General features: G+C 32.2%; 1 protein-coding gene and 1 long non-coding RNA gene across 2 annotated transcripts in view; one reads left to right on the top strand and one right to left on the bottom strand.

Moving 5' to 3' along the window:
• Window positions 1–12,698: 12,698 nt before the first annotated feature.
• Window positions 12,699–18,207, top strand: part of LOC126734654 (uncharacterized) — a 112,404-nt gene continuing 106,895 nt past the window's right edge. The window contains exons 1-2 of the mRNA XM_050438353.1: window positions 12,699–12,855; window positions 12,914–13,070. Coding sequence (XP_050294310.1) covers window positions 12,852–12,855; window positions 12,914–13,070 — 161 coding nt within the window. The 5' untranslated portion in view covers window positions 12,699–12,851. The remainder of the gene's footprint in view (window positions 12,856–12,913; window positions 13,071–18,207) is intronic.
• On the bottom strand, window positions 16,735–17,584 carry LOC126734201 (uncharacterized). The gene is made up of 3 exons (XR_007660012.1): window positions 17,325–17,584; window positions 17,093–17,265; window positions 16,735–17,041 (listed from the first exon to the last, which is right to left on the bottom strand). It is a non-coding gene; the product is annotated as an uncharacterized LOC126734201 (long non-coding RNA).

The raw sequence follows: 18,207 nt of genomic DNA, 5'->3' as shown, positions 1-18,207 counted from the left end.
GTCAATATTTAGTGTAAGCAGCTGCAGTCCAACCATTCTTTTATTTTTTGTATGGCAATCTCAGCAGCAAAGCAGTAAGCTTCAGCTTCCTTCACCACTGACATTATACTGTTTATATACACATTAAATAGTAGTGTAGAGAGGACGGTTCCTTGTGGCATCCTGATTTCAACAGTTTGATGTTTACTGTTTTTTCCTGAAATGCTTACCTATTGTTTTGTTCCTGTAAGGTAGGATTTTATTAGATTGTTAGGCACACTAAATGTATACATCTAATGCCCATATCCTCTAAGCGTGATAGAACTGGGTGTGCCACTGTGTCGAATGCTTCTGGCGATCCAAGAAAATACCTATGACCTTTTCTCCCTTTTCCATATTTTGTTGTATTTTCTCAGTTATCCTGCAAAGTGCATTCTCCGTATTTAACCCCTCTCTAAAACCGAATTGCCTATCATTTAATAATTTGTTATTTTATAGGTACTTTACTAGTTGTTTTTTTAAACATTTCTCTATTATTTTACTTATTGTGCTTGTCGTAGCAATTGGCCCGTAATTATTTGTTAGTTTTTTATCGCCCTGCTTATAAAGTGGAAGTATTTTGGTACTTTTTAGTATGTCCGGGAAAATTCCTGATTTATAGGTGATTTATATATAGATTATATTATTTATTTATAGATTTATTAGGTGACATAATGGCTTCACAAGATAATGTTAAATTTTTTAATCAAATTTGAGGAAATATTGTCTTCTCCTCCCTTTACCCTATTTTTAAGTGATTTTATTTGATTGGTCACTTCTAAGTCAGAAACAGGATTTAAGAAAAAACTTAACAAGTGTTTTTGTATATTCGCCCAATAGTCGTTATTTTGTTGAATAATATCAGATAATTTTTTGGAATATTAATATAATAGTTATTAAATTCATCAGCTAACAAATTTTATCTGTTATTTCTTCATTTTGACTATCTTTTAGGTATTTAATTTTTTGTTTATACAGATCGTGTTATCGTGAGCTACGTATTACCCAAAATAATGCCAACTCCGCTTGGTTGCGGCTTGCAGGCGGCGGAATTTTTCGTTTTTATTTTTTGAACCGGCAGTCAGCAGACCACACTTTGCTGTGTTACTGCACGTTGCATTAATAATTTTTGAGCGTTATTTTCTTGTTTTTTTCACTATGGCTGTTTATACCCCTTCAAGTATTTAAAAACTCAGAAAATATTTCCTGAAGACAAGTGGCGAAGAATGGAATTTTGTGAAACCATGATGTAAAAGGCAAATGAAAACGAATATTTTTAAAAAAATATTTGGTTTTCTGATGAATCTTCTTTTCCATTACATGGCAAACACAATTCTTTCATTGTTCGTTATTGGTCTCAGGAAAACGAGCACAGAAGTTTTCAGTTTCGTACCCAGTATTCTCAGAAATTGAATGTTTGGGCAGATACTTTGGGCGACAATGTTATAGGGCCATTTTTTATTGATGGCACTTTAAACGCCCAAAAGTACCTTGAGTTGCTGCAAAACCAAGTTCTTCCTGCCATTCAAATCCTACTTGATGTAGACCTGGGATCGGTTTATTTTCAGCAAGATGGCTGTCCTGCTCATAACGCGGCTAGGATAAAAGAATTTTTAACAAATACTTTTCCTAACCGCCTTATTAGTGGGACTGGCGATATTAAATGGCCTCCTAGATCTTCAGATTTATCTCCAAATGACTTTTATCTGTGGGGTTACCTTAAGCAGGCCATTTACAAGCACGAATTTTGTAGGCCAAATAATTTAGAGGAGTTGCGAAATAAAATTGTCGAAGGTGCCAATTCCATTTTACCTGAAACTCTTTTGGAGGTGCGAAATAGCTTTTACGATAGGTTAAGTTTTTGTTTAGCGAAAGAAGGCGGTTTAGTTGAGCCTTTTATTTAAAAAATGATATGTTGGTAAGTTTGTTTATTAGAGATTTATTTCTGATTTTTTATTATATTTTTATCAGAGTTGATATTTTATTTTTTATTAGAATAACGCTTTAATTTTCATTATTCAAAACACAGCATATTAAACATTTTAAGATTACAATTCTATGCGGGTTTTACACATTGTCATGTCTGTAAAACCCGCATTAGAATAAATATTTTAAAAATGCCTGGATTTTCGCGTAATATTTTGGGACATTTTGTCGCCAAACGACGCAGCTCCCACAAAAGTCAGATGTTTACTAATCCCGTCCTCGGGCCGGCCGGGGCGGTGCTCTGTCGCAGGCACTCGTACACGCGCGACGTTGCAAAATTTCGCCTCTATGCGGTTTCCTCTAAGTAACGAACGAAAACACGTATCTGTACAGGGTGGGCCAATTTAGACGTTTTCTTATGGGAAGTCATGTCCCTGTTAGAGATAAAAAAATTTTGACCTCCATTCTCCGAGGTCAAATTTTAAAAGAAGTTTATTGAAGCAAATGAAATTTTGCTATGGCAAACAGTTTGGCCGCTAGAGGGCGTTTCTGAAATTTGGTCATTTTCGTTTTTCGGCTATGGCTGTTGTGTTTTTAAAGATAAATGATTTCTGTAAAGACTTTCTTATAGCACTTTTAAGCGCTTAACATGCTCATGATATTTAAATTTATACAGAGTGCTTCATTATTAAATTTTTTTTTTTTTTTTTTAAATGGAATGCATATTATTTTTTTGCATTTTCTTGTAGCCCTTAAAATTCCCTTTTCAAATATATATAACACTAATAATCTAAATTTAATAGTTTACGATATATAAACAAATTTCTTAAATATTAAAAACACGTAGGTAATGACCCGCCATTTTAATCGCGTAAACGGAAGAGTAGGCTTGTTTTAAACTGCTATAAGTGAAGCTTAATATTTACATAAACAAACTTGTTTTTATAATCTATGTTTTCCTTTGTATTTATATTTTGATATTAGAATCCAAAAACGTATCAATTTTTCAAAAAATTCTATTTGATTAGATGTTTTATCAAATATAATGAGAATTTAAGGGCCTGCGATATCAACGTCCTTATTAAAAATAAGTGCAGTTATTTAAGACACTCAAAGATTAAAAAAGGATGTTATAGGTTCTGTATTTTTTATTTGTGATACTTCAGTAAGCGCTTTTAAAAATCAAAAGTACATTAAACAATAACTCCTGTTTTATTAAATATTAATTATATTAATGGACAAATACAGTACAAAAAACAAAATAATACTGTAAAAAAAAAATAAAAGTATTTATTTATTTATTTATTTTAAACTTAGAATATGAACTAACAAACAAAAAGTAAAAACCAGATTTTATTTTGATATCTTAACTAAAACTGCAACTCTATATATTACGTACTTATAACAAGTGTTCAAACTGAGCTCCTTCCTGATCAATGCACCAGCGGCTACGTTTTTCAACATTATCAACAGCGTTTCTTAATTCAATATTTGTTATTGTTGCAAATGCATTATGTAAAGCTTCTGCCAACATTACTCTTGAAGTAATTGGCTGTTGGTATACCAAGTCTTTTATTCTTCCCCAAAGATAAAAATCTAAGGGTGTTAAGTCAGGGGATCTAGGCGGCCAACGTATTGGACCTTGATTTCCTATCCACTGCTCACCATTTAAACTGCTCATTTAAATAATTACTGACCACTCTAGAATTGTGCGGTGGCGCACCATCCTGCTGGAAAAATATAGGATGCCTCTGCTGGGCTAGAGGCAATTCCTCTAGGAAGCGCTCAACTTGCGTTTGCAGAATTTGTAAATATCGCTCTGAATTTAACTGTCCATCATAAATATAGGGACCAAAAAATCTACCACGAAATATGCCTACCCATACACTAAAACTGTAACGGCCTTGATTTCTTACAGCCACCGTTGCGTGAGGATTTGCTCGAGCCCAGGTATACCTATTATACCTATTAAAAATGCCTGCACTACTAATCGATGCTTCATCCGTCCAAATACAATTGTAGCCAAATGTTGTATCTTGACCACACTTTTGCAAATACCACCGACAGAATTCCAATCTTCTATCACGATCCGCAGGAAACAGATGATGAACTTTTCGGGTTCGATAAGCTTTATACCTATATTTTTTTTAAATCCGTCTTGCAGAGGTCCTTGCCACACCAGTTTCTACTTCCAATTTCCGGGTGGATAGATTAGAGTTATTTTCAATTGCGCCCAAAACTGTTATATCTAATAGTTCTTGATCGTCATTTATATTATTATTAGCATTTCTTTGCGGTTTAGCAAAAGAACCAAAATTAATAAGGTTTCTTTTTAATTTCTCAAACAGCATAATATGTGGCTGCCCCCGTTCTGGATATCGTCGTTGATATAAATTACAGGCCTCTCTTGCATTTTCATTACATTCAATAAAACATTTAATCATATCGAATTTTTCATAGTTTTGACACATTGTGATTATCACATAAAAGAAATACAAAGTAAAACAGATTATGAAAATAAGCTTGTTTATGTCAAAATAACGTATTACTCAAAGCAGTTTGACAACCGCCTACTCAACCCTTTACGCAATTGTTTCACCCGCAATTGTGTCACCCGCCTACTCTGTTTTTTAGGCGTTTTAAATGGCACGGCATTATAATTTATTGATACTTAAGAAATCTATTTATATCTCCTAAACTAATGAATTTAGATTGTAAGTGTTATATATATTTGAAAAGGGAATTTTAAGGGCTACAAGAAAATGCAAAAAAATAATATGCATTCCATTAAAAAAAAAAAAAATGTAAATAATGAAGCACCCTGTATAAATTTAAATATCATGAGCATGTTAAGCGCTTAAAAGTGCTATAAGAAAGTCTTTATAGAAATCATTTATCTTTAAAAACACAGCAGCCATAGCCTTAGAACATTGAAAGGCTAGAAGTATCATGCCGTGGAACTATGGGCGGGTTTGTTTGCTTGCAACATCTCTGATGCAATGATGCCAAATGTTCATAGAGAAATGGCAAAAATCACTTTATAATATCATAAAAATTTTCAGTTGTTTCCGAAGGCTCAAAACAATACTACTGCTCCCCTTTAATAAATTATCAAGCATTTTTTTGAAATAAATTTGATAAGATACTCTATATCGAAGTCAATATACGTTAAATAAATGAAAATAAAGTACGAAGCAACGAGAAAACGGTTATGGCATCGCAACGCCGCTCGATCGCATTGTTGATCCCACCGATACAAGCACTCTCTACCAGTGACGTCGTCAACAAATATTTACCTGATAAATTTTTATTAATTTTTATAGAGTTTGAGTATAAGTAATATTACCATTTACGAGCTATTTATGTGTTTTTTTAACGGACTTCGTTAGAGGAAGGTCCTAATAAAAGGCAGCATTTTTGTCAAAGCATTTTTATGGAAATTAAATATTTTATTAATATAATATTATAGATTGCTTAATAAATCATGTTTTAAGACACAAATTTTTATTATTTTGCATAATTTTATTGTTATTGTTATATTGAACAAAACTCAGTTCTACATCACTTACTTTATATCACATAATATATACTTCTATGGTGCTTACTTTTTCAAAGGGACAGTATTGCTTCAGCGGAAAGAGTTAAAAATACAAGAATGTTCAAATTGTGAATGAGTTGCAGGTTTTTTATAGGTTATAAGATTTTTATTATGAGTATTTAGCCTGTACAATGGTTTTGAGACATTTAACAGTGATCTATATAATACCTAATACCAATTATTATATCATATTAATTTATACTAAAAAACAAAGCTTACCTAAGAATAAAGACTATGTACAATAGATTAGATTAGAAAGTTTATTAGTAGTAATATACAAACAAGTATTTTTACAAGTCAAATAAAATATGTAGTATGTTGGGCTTTTTGGAAAATCATGTTATTATTTCTTAAGTATTTTAATAATGACTTGAGAAATCTAATTCAATTTCTTTGGCGCAAATTTGTTTGTTGCAATCTTTGAATTTTAATTTTTTGTTCTTTTTTTTTTTCCTTAATTTGGTGACAAGTGATTTAGCTTTTGAAACGGTGGAATCATCAGTGCTTAGGTCCTCAGGATATCATTTTGATTTTACCCTAGAATAATATACATAAAAATATAGTAATACCAAAATTAAAAAGAAAAAATTAAAAAAATGTATTATGACAATCCAATTGATCAATAAAATGTATGTTATTATATAGAATCTTTGTAATATCATACATTTGATTAATTGCATTTAATTAAACAAATATAACACAATAAAATACTGTATCACTTTTAAAAAAGATATATAGAATAGGATGATACATGGCATAAAACTAGTAGTCTATTCTGAGTGTATTTTTACCTTTTCCTTGGCTGAGTCAGGGAATGTGTAGCAGTTAAACAAAAACGGCTCGGATGAGAAATAGTAATTGTTGACCTAGACCCCATGGTAACTATTAAACTCAGATGCAGTTATTGTTGATGATGAATGATCAGATCTGTAATTATACAAAATTTGGTGTATCAAGAATATTAATCTATTTTAGTTATCCATACTTGTCTATATTAGCTTCACTGTTTGTACTATATACCATTTTGGAAGCTAAAGAAGTTTTTGCACTCTTCAGGAAAACTACCCCTGCAGCTTTGAAGGATAAATCACTTGGTAAATTAACTGAATTATCGGCTGCTGTGTTTTTAACTAGTGCATCAGAAATCCTAGTAAAAAAATAGTTTTGCACACATACCTAATTTAATAAGTGTTAGGTATAAATAAAGCTTATATGAGTAACACTAATACTTTTTGTGACGATTTTTTTGTACTAGAAAAATATATTAAAAAAAAAATACCTTTGAGGTAGAGCTGATTTTTTTAATAGTCTGCCTACTGATAATATTATCTTCCTTATATAAGAAATCACTTCTAAGGATGTGATCTGAACAAACAAATACCTATGTTCTTTTTAATTGTGTTGATTTCCATTAATGAAATCCATTGTTCCCTTTAGGCATATATTAGGCAATCTATAATAAGTATTTGATATTTAATCAAAAAGCAAAAAAAATTACAGTAATAAATTAATATGTGGTGCCAATTACTATATGTATTATTGTAAGTTGCAATATGGTAAAACAAATAAGAAATTATCGACCAAATTTTAGGGAAAGACAAAATTAACTTTATACATAGATATCTACCTAATGTCTATATTAAAAAAACATAACTATATATAGATAGGTACATTTAAAAATATAAATATTTTGGTATTTTACGCACACTTTCACATTCAAGTTTTTATTAGGTTTATATCTATAAGATCCCCTATTCTACGTTTATGATGATGGTTACCCCATGATGTGATGTTATGAAAGTATGGGTACTTACTTGTGAAAAGATCGGCTGGAATCACCTTTTTATCATGATGCGGCACAAACGACACAAGTTTTTGCCATCCTAGCAATTTAAAAAAATACTAAAATATGGCCTTTTTCCTTTTTAAACCAAAAATGAATGAAAATACCCGAATGCCGAAAATAAACAAAGAGGCCGTTTGACAGATGACACTACGCGTATGGCTCAGGCGCTTAAGCTCCGGTGTTGTCGCTTCAAATTTTTTAGAAGCAGTTTTAGGGATAAGAATATTAATAATTTTGTTTTTTTTTTGCTTAAGGATAATATATTTATTCTTAAAATAGGTTAATTGTAGTATTTATACTTTTTATTTTAAATTTTCCTATAAAATACAACACAAATAAGTTAAATTAACGTTATAATGGTTGTTAAAATATAGCTAAAAATTTCCTCCGCTGGAAATTTGCGTCGACTTGACAACAGAGAATCGGCAAATATGTTTGTAAACAAAACACCCCTCTTGCCCCTGTGCACATGTTGGACTCAAACAAAGTTGTTGTTTACTAATTCTAGCCTTTCAATGTTCTAAGGCCATAGCCGAAAAACGAAAATGACCAAATTTCAGAAACGCCCTCTAGCGGCCAAACTGTTTGCCATAGCAAAATTTCGTTTGCTTCAATAAACTTCTTTTAAAATTTGAGCTCGGAGAATGGAGGTCAAAATTTTTTTATCTCTAACAGGGACATGACTTCCCATAAGAAAACGTCTAAATTGGCCCACCCTGTACATATACCTGGTCACCGATGCCCTCCTTTATATCTTTCCACATTTTTTTGGGATCATGTGCATTTTTTATTTGTGATTTATAAATACATATATTTTGTATGTATAATTAGTTTGCTAAATCGGACCCAGAATATCAGGTGCATGCGCACTTACTAAAGTTTTTAACGATTTTTTAAGTATGGAAGAATTGAAGTCTAACGGAAATAGCATTGGTTAGGGAAAGGATAAAAAGCGATGTAGATGGAACTGTTTAATTAGGAGAGCCATCCTGTATGATAGGGTGTTATATAAAATGACGAATCGAGAGAACCACTCTATATGGTAAACCAGCTCGTGGAACTCTTTAACCCCTGACAAAAAAACAACAGTGTTACCCTGTATGGTAAGCGAGCTCATGACCCCGTTGCTCCAGTCGACATTAAAGTAAGGTGTTAGAGGGAATTGCGAGAAAGAGAATCATCCTGTATGGTAAGCCAACTCGTAGAACGCTTTAATCCCTAACAAAAACAATAGTGTCACTCTGTATGTTAAGCAAGCTCGTGACCCCGTTCTTCCCATCGACATTAAAGAAAGAATATCTGTTCTTTTACCGCATCACTTTAAAACTTACTTTTAAACCGCGACCGATATTGGCTTCTAATAATCGGCGGTGGCGGTCGGAGTAGACCTGGATTTTTGCTGGTTGGTCTCGGTAAACGGCCTGCTGCTAGATGTTTAGTGGTCGGTGTCGCTGACTGCGGCACTACCGTGTGACTCTATTTAAACCTTTCTGCGAGGTGCGCGAGCAGCAGGAATTTGGTAATAACGTAGTAGTTTTATTCTAGCGGTCGTGATCAAGCAGAATTTTTTGATTTATTATGGAGTTTACTCAAGCATCGAGTATATAAAAATTAAATTTTATGAAACTTGATTATAATATACAGTTAAAGAGTTTTTACCTCTACTAAATGTTGCAGTGGTAATTTATTTGGTTAATGGGTTAATTTATTGGGCTTATTTGAATTGGCCTGCTTTCTGCACTTCTATTTGGATCTCTTTTATAGTTAAAATTTTATCGCATAGATTTTTTTTCATATCAAAATTTTCTACGTATTCCTCCGCAACAGCGGTAAAGTTCCACTAGTCTAGTCTCTTAGTCTCTTATCTCTTTCCCACAATGTCGGAACTCACTCAATGTCGTAAGGACATGCGAGAAAGTAAAATTTATCCTACAAGAAACACTTGGTATTTGAAAAAAATTTTAAGAAGTTAAATGAGGAAAAAAAATACTTCAATATGGCAACTTTACATGTTTTTTACTAAACGAGGGCCAAAAATTATTTAATACTATTTTTATTTTATTAGAGAGTTTATAGAATGTAAAGAAAATACTTGGTTAAAATATTTAAAAGAGATATCTTATAATCATTATCATATTATAATCAAGAATGTCCCAATCTAAATTTAGCCTTTTTCATTAGTGGACCAAGTAAAATTAGATAAAGCATTTTATTGCATCTAAAAATAGTGATAAGTTTAACATAATGTATTATTATTATGTTTTAAATTTGAATTAACAGAAGGAATCTATTAGTCATCACTTACTAGTTCCTTAGATTTGATTTAATATTTAAATTGTTGAGTTTTGAAGCATTGCATGTATATGTCTTTGGAGGATGAATTTGTTTATTGATACTTTGCAAGGTTTTTAAATTCTTAATCTACAATAATTGTAATGTATAATGTATAATTATTTAAACATAATTACTTAGACCTTTTTATCTTGTCTTATTTTTTAGCATTATTAGCACATTTGTGGTTGACTCAAATAATTTTATTTTATATATATTTTCTGATTTTTAATCCTATTTTGTGTCAAAAACATAATACTGACAGCAAGATACAGACATTAACGTCGCTGAAAGTACAGCAAGTAAATTTTAATATTCGACAAGGGAAATGTGGTATATCTTCCAAAAATATACGGTGTGGTAATAGTGTTGCTTTCATTCCGCAGAAGAAATTTGACTCTAAAGAATAAATAGCACAAGAGTATAAATTTACAATAGAACATAGAAAAGGGGAACGTCACTCACAAAATGATGATGCTTTATCGTACAAAGTATTTCAGTACAAGGTCTTCTTAAAAAAAACTTTTTACTAGAAGCTATTCATGGCGGTGTTGATGGAAAATAAATTGTAGCCTTTAAGCCTTTGAGTAAAACCTTATCAAAATAGCAGAAAGGTTTTACTGATTAAATACTGATTAAATATTGATAAAAATATTAAACGCTGATGCCATTAGTAGAGAAAAGCCTCTTAGCCTGACGATCAAGAACCCGAATCAGAAAAGAAATAATGCAGTATCTTGCTGCTACATCTTTTTAATGAATTTCAACGAAATTATATCATTTTGATAGTAGCTCTGAAAATCGATGTTCTTGTTACTATAGATAATTTCAATCAGTAGCCCATTGTTCAGTCTTTTTCCAAATCAAGAAACAAATAAAGTAGCTAAAGGGTCGATAAAGATTTGGTGTCACAGGTATTTCAGCAAGTATTTCAGTAGCGAAAAATTAACAAGATCCGCACAACCCTCAGTCTGATAGAATACCATAATAAAGGCATTTTAATCCAAAGATGAAATCGAACTTTTATAACTTATTTGATGATTATTGATATTCGTATACAGGGAGTCCCGAGAGTAGATGTTAATATTTTATCCACGTATTCGATGAGACAAAATGAGGTTAAAATAATATATACAGGAAAGTTCAACACGTCTTAGTTTTTAAAATACAGGGTGTCAAAGATAAACAGGTGATGACAACTTTTTGTAACTAAAAAGTAAGTAAGGGAAAAATTTTCTTCAAATTTTATGTTTGTCGATTTTTCGTAATTTGGTCTACAGAATTTGAAAAGTATAGATTACTCTCGTCGCATCTCGCTAGAACTCACAATCGAGGTGTTATTATATTTGTTAGTCCTTCAAAGATTTGTTTTTAGGTTTATAGAAAGATCATTTTTTTTTATTATGTGAAGCAAAGAAGCGATATACAGGAGATGGTGTTTTTAATAATTACAGTCGTAATTTCTATTCTTAGAAAAACCATTAAATTTTGCGATGTGAAAGCTTCAAAAATAGATTTTCTATTATTGTATAAAAACGAATACTAAACAATACACTTTTCGGTCCGATTGAAATTCCAGCAAGGCTTAACGCAAATGAGTACCTTAATTTTTAAAAAACTGAGCTTAAAAACATCTTAGACTATTTGCCCTTGAATGTTCGAAATCAGCTGTATTTTTAGCAGGTCAGAGTACTAGCTCATTATAGTTCTAATGTCAGAAATGCCTTGATCACGAATTTGCCTACGGAATGATAGCAAATGATAGATAATAGTTGTATACGTTTGATTAGGAAAACTATGTAGTAGCTTTACAGTTGATAGTCTGATTTGTTTTTTTTAAGAAGAGGATTTATGAATAAAAACAATCCACGTTAAAACTATTTTCGATCAACAATTAACAAAATTAAAAGTTGTTTAATTATTGGCATTGAATTGTTTACTTACCAACATAAACAAACAAACAATGTGTCATTCGAATTAACTAATTATCCGCACCTCAATTATAAATGTTAAAATAAAAAGAATATTAATGAATTAATAATAATTAATAATAATTTAATTTACAAGTTAATACTTTATTTTATTTATAATTTATCTTATTTACCTGGATTAAACGAAATTTGAATGGAAGGATGGGTAATAACAGGAACGAAAAAGGAGGGTAAAGGTATGGGAAGTGAGGGTTGGAAAATGGGTACAAGGGAACCAATGGAAGGAGGGAGAGAGGAGGGAGACTTACTATAGAGGTGACGACTCAGGGGATCTTCTACCCGACTAGCACTAACCACTTTGGTAGGGTGGCGTGGATTCCACAAGAGTTCAATAAAATATAAGCGCCACCTGTTTTATCCCAGATGGATAAGAAAATCCCGATGACCAAGAAAACAGGAAATTACTAAAAGCACTACACCTATAAACCTAAAAGAAAATCTCACAAGGAAGAACAGACAGGGAGATTTATAAATACAATTAATTATATTGACCCTTAATATTATGTACAAGTGTTATGGTGTAATTAATAAATTAACAATAAAATAAATATTAATCCTTTACTTTGGCTATTAAATTATATGCTAATAAATTACAGCTTTAGTGTGAGAGCACCTTAAAACTCATACGCTCACACCAAAAGTCCCTTTACTAACTTAGAAAGTTGAGTTATCTATCAAAAATCAAAATAAACATAAAAGAAAAGCTTTTAGTTCTGAGATACATTTAAGTGAATCTATATTAAAAGAAAAGTTAATAATTAAACTTATTACTTTAAAAACAAGTTATGTTGCCCTTCCTGAATATAGTGTCTATATCAAGGGTAAAATCTCATATTATGTTGTTTGAGGCTAAAGCCGAGAACATACTAGCGGCACGGTACGTCACGTTATGACGCATACTGTGGAATATCATAACGAATTTAAGTTCAGAAACACACAAATTATAAATGTCGGGCTGGATATCCCGTACGTCAATTGATTAGTTTCTTTCTGCCAATTTTATGTTTTTTCTACATAATTTGTAAGATTAGTTTTGAAAAATGGAATGTGCCAGTAGTACCGATTCCTCTAACTGAAAATAACTAGAAGACGCTGCAATATGTATACAAATATTGGAAAATAAAGCAAGTCATAGAGCAATATGGGTACATGAGATTAACAAAAAAAGAGAAATATTAGGTGAATTTCATCGTCTTGTTCTAGAACTGGAAGCCGATCCATACAGATCTCACATTTACTTCCGGATGCAAAAAGAAGATTTTGAGTTTTTGCACGATTTGAATAAAGATCGACTTGCCGAAAAAGATAATTTTTTTAGAAAAAGTATTGTTACTAGAGAAAGACTGGCAGTATCTTTAAGGTAAGTGTTTATTTATTTTAAGTATTTATTTCATTGAACATTAATTTTTACATTAAGAAATCTTGTTGAAAAATCTAATTATGCCTACTAATTTAAAAAAGTGCAAAATTTTAAAAATAACACGCTACAACATAACAACACTTATAATTTTGTAATAACGTGTGAGTTGGGTTCATCAAAAGAATGGTCATTCACATACATTGGTGTAGATCAAAATATTATTTGAGCTTTTTCTGTGGAAGTAACTGAATTATTTCAGTTCCAACCTGATGCAAATCCGTTAAAACAACCTAATGAGGGTTTACAAAATTTGAGATCGTCAAAAAGAAATGCGACAAGAGGTGCTAATTAGATTCGAGAAACTCTTAAAGAATACTTCATTTCAGATGAAGGGACCGTACCGTAGCAGATTAAAGTCGTACACACTTGAAGAACTCGTGGTTCGAGCAATAATATCATGAGAATGTAAATTAAATCTCCGAATTTAATGATTATCTTTGGTTTTAAAATAAAACCGTTTGATTTAAAAAATAGTTGTAGCTTTAAATATGAATTGTTTTATCTTCATCATCAAGAAATAAAATAAAATAAATACAATTATACTGCTAAACATAATATGAAATTATTATAAAAAATATTCAACCTACCTAAAATGTTCAAATCCCGACCAATTTCTTCCCAAGATTCTTGACGCATTTGTATTTCTGTAATTTCGGTTTTTAATATAATATATAATGACTCGTATATGATGACTCGTATCCTTACAATTTTGCGCTAAAATGCTTCGGTACCCAGCACGCGTGTGTCAAACGTGTCAACGTACCGCGCCGGCTATGTCGTACCGTGTAGCGTGTGTGATAAAGATTCATAAAAAGACATGCAAAATTAGAGACCGGACTTCTGATAGGGCACGCGCTAGCTCGTACCGTGACGCACTATGTGGAAAGTATGCTCCCGGCTTAAAAGTTCGCGTGAGTACTTTCCAAATAGGCCTATTTATCCAGTTTATAAGGAAATATATACGGTCTATTTCAATAAAATAACTAATACGTTGTTATGAGATCTAATAACGAGAGTGATAATTGTAGGTATTATATACAGTTCAATATACTAATGTAATTTTGAGGTTAATATACAGTTCAATATACTACAGTAAAGCTAATAAATGTTGATAGAACTTTGTTTTCCTGGTTAGGTAAACCTAACCAAGCTCTCCTCAATCGGCATACAAAACTCATTATTGAATTGGACCAAAAGTTTTCTTGAACAACGAACAATCCAAGTAGCCGTCGATGGACACCTCTCCGACAAATTTAACATTAACGCTGGAGTCCCTCAAGGATGCATTCTATCCCCCACCCTTTTCTTGATATATATCAATGATTTGCTAGGAACCACTGTCAATCCAATCTACAGCTTTGCGGATGATAGCACACTTATTTCCACATTTAAGTCCGCCAAACCAACGACAGCCGCAACTTCTCAGAATCTTAGGCAGCAACAAGTAGCTTCAACCAACAACGATATTAGAGCAATCTTGGAGTGGGGCGATAACAATCTGGTCAATTTTAACCCTAAAAAAACGCAGGCTGCAGTATTTACGATGAAGACTAACCTTGGTGGCCCGGAGCTGGTTATGGCAGGGAAAACATTGCCAATGAAATCATCTTTACATCTTCTAGGAGTCAAAGTCACCAACAGTGTATCCTGGCATGACCACGTTGCAGAGATCGCCAGGGCAGCTTCCAAAAAACTCGGAGTGCTTTTCAAAACGAAAAAACTGTATACACCAGAACAGCTGCTGACTCTTTATAAGGCTCAAATACGCCCTTCCCTCGAGTATTGCTCGCATGTCTGGAGCTCTGCACCCAAGCATAGTTTAAAGCTGCTAGATTCTATACAGAAGAGAGCTATTCGTCTTATCAACAAACCAGAACTAACAAATAGTCTGGATAGTCTGGAGCACAGGAGAAATGTGGCTGATCTTTGTTTATTCTACCGTTATTTTCACGGTAAGTGCTCCTATGAGCTGGCAGACCTGATCCCACCCAGGGCTGTTCCGGCAAGAAGGACGCATATCGGGACTCATTCATCTGGAGAACTTCTTCTTTATGGAACGGGCTTCCGCCTCACATATTTCCCGACGCATACAACCTGCAGCGATTCAAGATAAATGCCCACAAATATCTTCGCGCAAGCACCACTTCAAGAGTGACATAGGACTTTACTCTTGGGCTTGTGTTTACCATAAAAAAAAATACGTGGTTTACTGACTGCATGATTCACTATACATCACAAACATTGATCAAACCTGGCACCAAGAAGGCTGCATGATTGCGATGGAGGACCTGGGTGGATAGGCTTAACAGTGAATGTCAATGTAGATGTTGTGGACGTTATTGGATTAGATGAGTGGAGATTTCTACCTCTTATAATAGTGGATAAAAACCATACCGGGGAGAAAAAAAAGCCTGAAAGTGGAAGAATACCCAGATTGAGGAATCGCCAATAGAGTAAGTAGATATAAGCAAGAGTAGTAAGTAGATATAACAAGCTTGAGTCTACTTACATAAAATTATATGTGTAATATGTAGAGTATCATAAACCAAGATGCCAAATGAAAATATTAGGACTTACCAATGGAATCGGCTTTTTCTCGGGAACACAAAACTGGACACTTAAACAAAAAACCTTGAAAATAGAAAATACCCAAAAGGTGAGTTTTCAACTTTTCATTGGAGTAAAATCGGCAAAAATACCAAGAAACAACCTTCTTCAAAGGCTTGTTCTTCAAGACTCGTAGAGTTCAAAGATTTTTAAGCCAGATATGGTTTTAGTAGGGATACAGGAGAATGAGATGGGTTCTTATTGGCGAGGATATGACTTCTGACATAAGTAAAATCAAAACAATTAATAAAAATTAATATTATGATTAATAATTTGAGTTTCATCATAAGGGTTGAAAATAATTGATATCAAAAATAGAATTAATACTGAAATGATAACTGTTTGTTTTATTAACTTTAGCACCAGAATAACTTAAAAATTGCCTCTTAAAATTCTATAATCCAGCCATGCTTTCGCTAACATTTTGGATTTATTTTATTTTCCTATTCTTTATGTTTCTGAAGAAAATCAACTGTAACAAGAGGATCTTATTTTCTTTAAAAATCTTAGATTTTTAAATTCAGTAGCTCAAATTACAAAAAAGGGAGAAACAACAAATTTTAATAAAATTAATAATATTTTCCTACACTTCAATAAATTTTTCCGAAAATCGATTAGAAATAATAACATTTTTGACAACATATTTGAAAGAAAAAGTCAATATTTCCTCCAACTTGATTGTTGCCTGGCAACCGAAAATAACAGTAAGGAAATATTCATTTCTGTACTGTAAGGAAATGTTATTTTTATACAGTAAACTTTAGAACATAAATGCGAACAGGTTTTTTCCTAAACAATTTTATTTTTAAAATTTTCAGCACAAACAAGGTTAACATTGTATTTTAAAATTATTACTTATTATTTGTTATATTTACTGTTATTTGATAATTAGTACAAGTATTGAAAACTGGAAGAACTTGGGAACTAATAGCATTATTTTATTTAATATTCTCCAAACTGATAATTTTATTTGTATGATAATAACTAATATTGGGCGTTACTGCAGTATTAGAAATATTAGATTTACTTTCTTGATTTTTTTCTGCTGTGAAAATTTTATTTGACACTTCTTTCTTATTAGTAAGAGACTCTTTTATATATCCTTCAGCGACGTTTGTTGATTTCCATCCACCCAGTCTCTTTAAACTAATAATATCTCCACCAGAATCAACAAGCATTGTAGCAGAAGACCGACGAAAATAGTGGTCGGTATATTCTTTCGAATTTGGCAAATTCAAACAACTGGCCACTATTTTAGGCATGTTTCTAAATTGGTGAATTCTTACTACTTTTTCATTTTGGTACTTAAAAAAAACCGAGTGGTATTCATGTCTCTTGGTCTTAAAGAGACATACTTGCGGTATAGATTTAAGTACATTTCGTTTACTATAAATGATCTTGATGTATTGGTTTTTGAATCCGGTATGGTAACTAAAAGTTTAGATAGTAGGTCTTGTATATCTTGTACAGTCATTTTAACCAGCTCGTCCATTCTGCAAGCTCCGGAAATTCCAAATATTACAGCTACCTACAACAATAAATAAGCATGTAAAGAATCCAAATATAATTTGAAGTTTTGTAAGTTACCTTAATCATTAAATATTCCTTATCTGGAGCTTCCTGAATAAATTTGTTTATTTCTTCTTTAGTTAAAATCTTGGATTTTTTTGGCTTATAGGCATGTGCTTGCCGTTTCAGGAATGCCCGAAGTTTTGAATATTTAGATATATCCACATCATGTCTAATTTCAAGGGTTGCCTTCAGCATTGAATAATTGACCCATAAAGTTGAATATTTCATCTTGGAACCAAGCTCCAAGAAGTATGTCATTACAACATTTTCCGAGAAAGAAGTTACATTTTTATTCGTACGGTAGTCCATGAAGCGGTTGTATGCATAGTTATACTTTTTCTAGATTTTACTGGTAACAATTCCAATGATGCAGCATTCACTGCCTCCGTGAGTTCTGAGGGGGTTCCAGAAATGGAACAGTCATCATCACTCATCATTTTACACGTTACTTTGGCTTTTTAAAACGTTAAAAATTCAACACTTTGGAAAGACGCCACAAATAAACTTTTCACTCGTCAAGTTTGACAATTTAAAATTATGTACTTCGTTTCCGTAGTTACGAAATAATGTTTTATGGCTTCTTTTATTTAAGGGAAAAATAATAATGTTGATTTGAAATTTTTAACATGATTGATAATAATTTACCGTAATTTTAATGATTCCCGATTTTCGAAAAAATAGTATGTAGACCTCGTAGGAAAAGCCACATTCCCGGACTCCGTATTTTTACGATCGCCCGGGAATGTTAAGCTTTTCCTACTAGGTATACAATATACTATTTCCTACACTCTCCCTACGTTACCCACCTCTGAAGACAATCCGATAAAAAATTAAAGTTTTGCAATTGCATCAAGTTTTATATTAAAATCTTTTAAAAACCCGCCATTACCTCTATAAT

The sequence above is a fragment of the Anthonomus grandis genome, chromosome 3 (genome assembly GCF_022605725.1).
Source record: "Anthonomus grandis grandis chromosome 3, icAntGran1.3, whole genome shotgun sequence".
NCBI classification, from domain to species: domain Eukaryota; kingdom Metazoa; phylum Arthropoda; class Insecta; order Coleoptera; family Curculionidae; genus Anthonomus; species Anthonomus grandis.
This window is presented reverse-complemented; position numbering and strand designations above follow the sequence as displayed.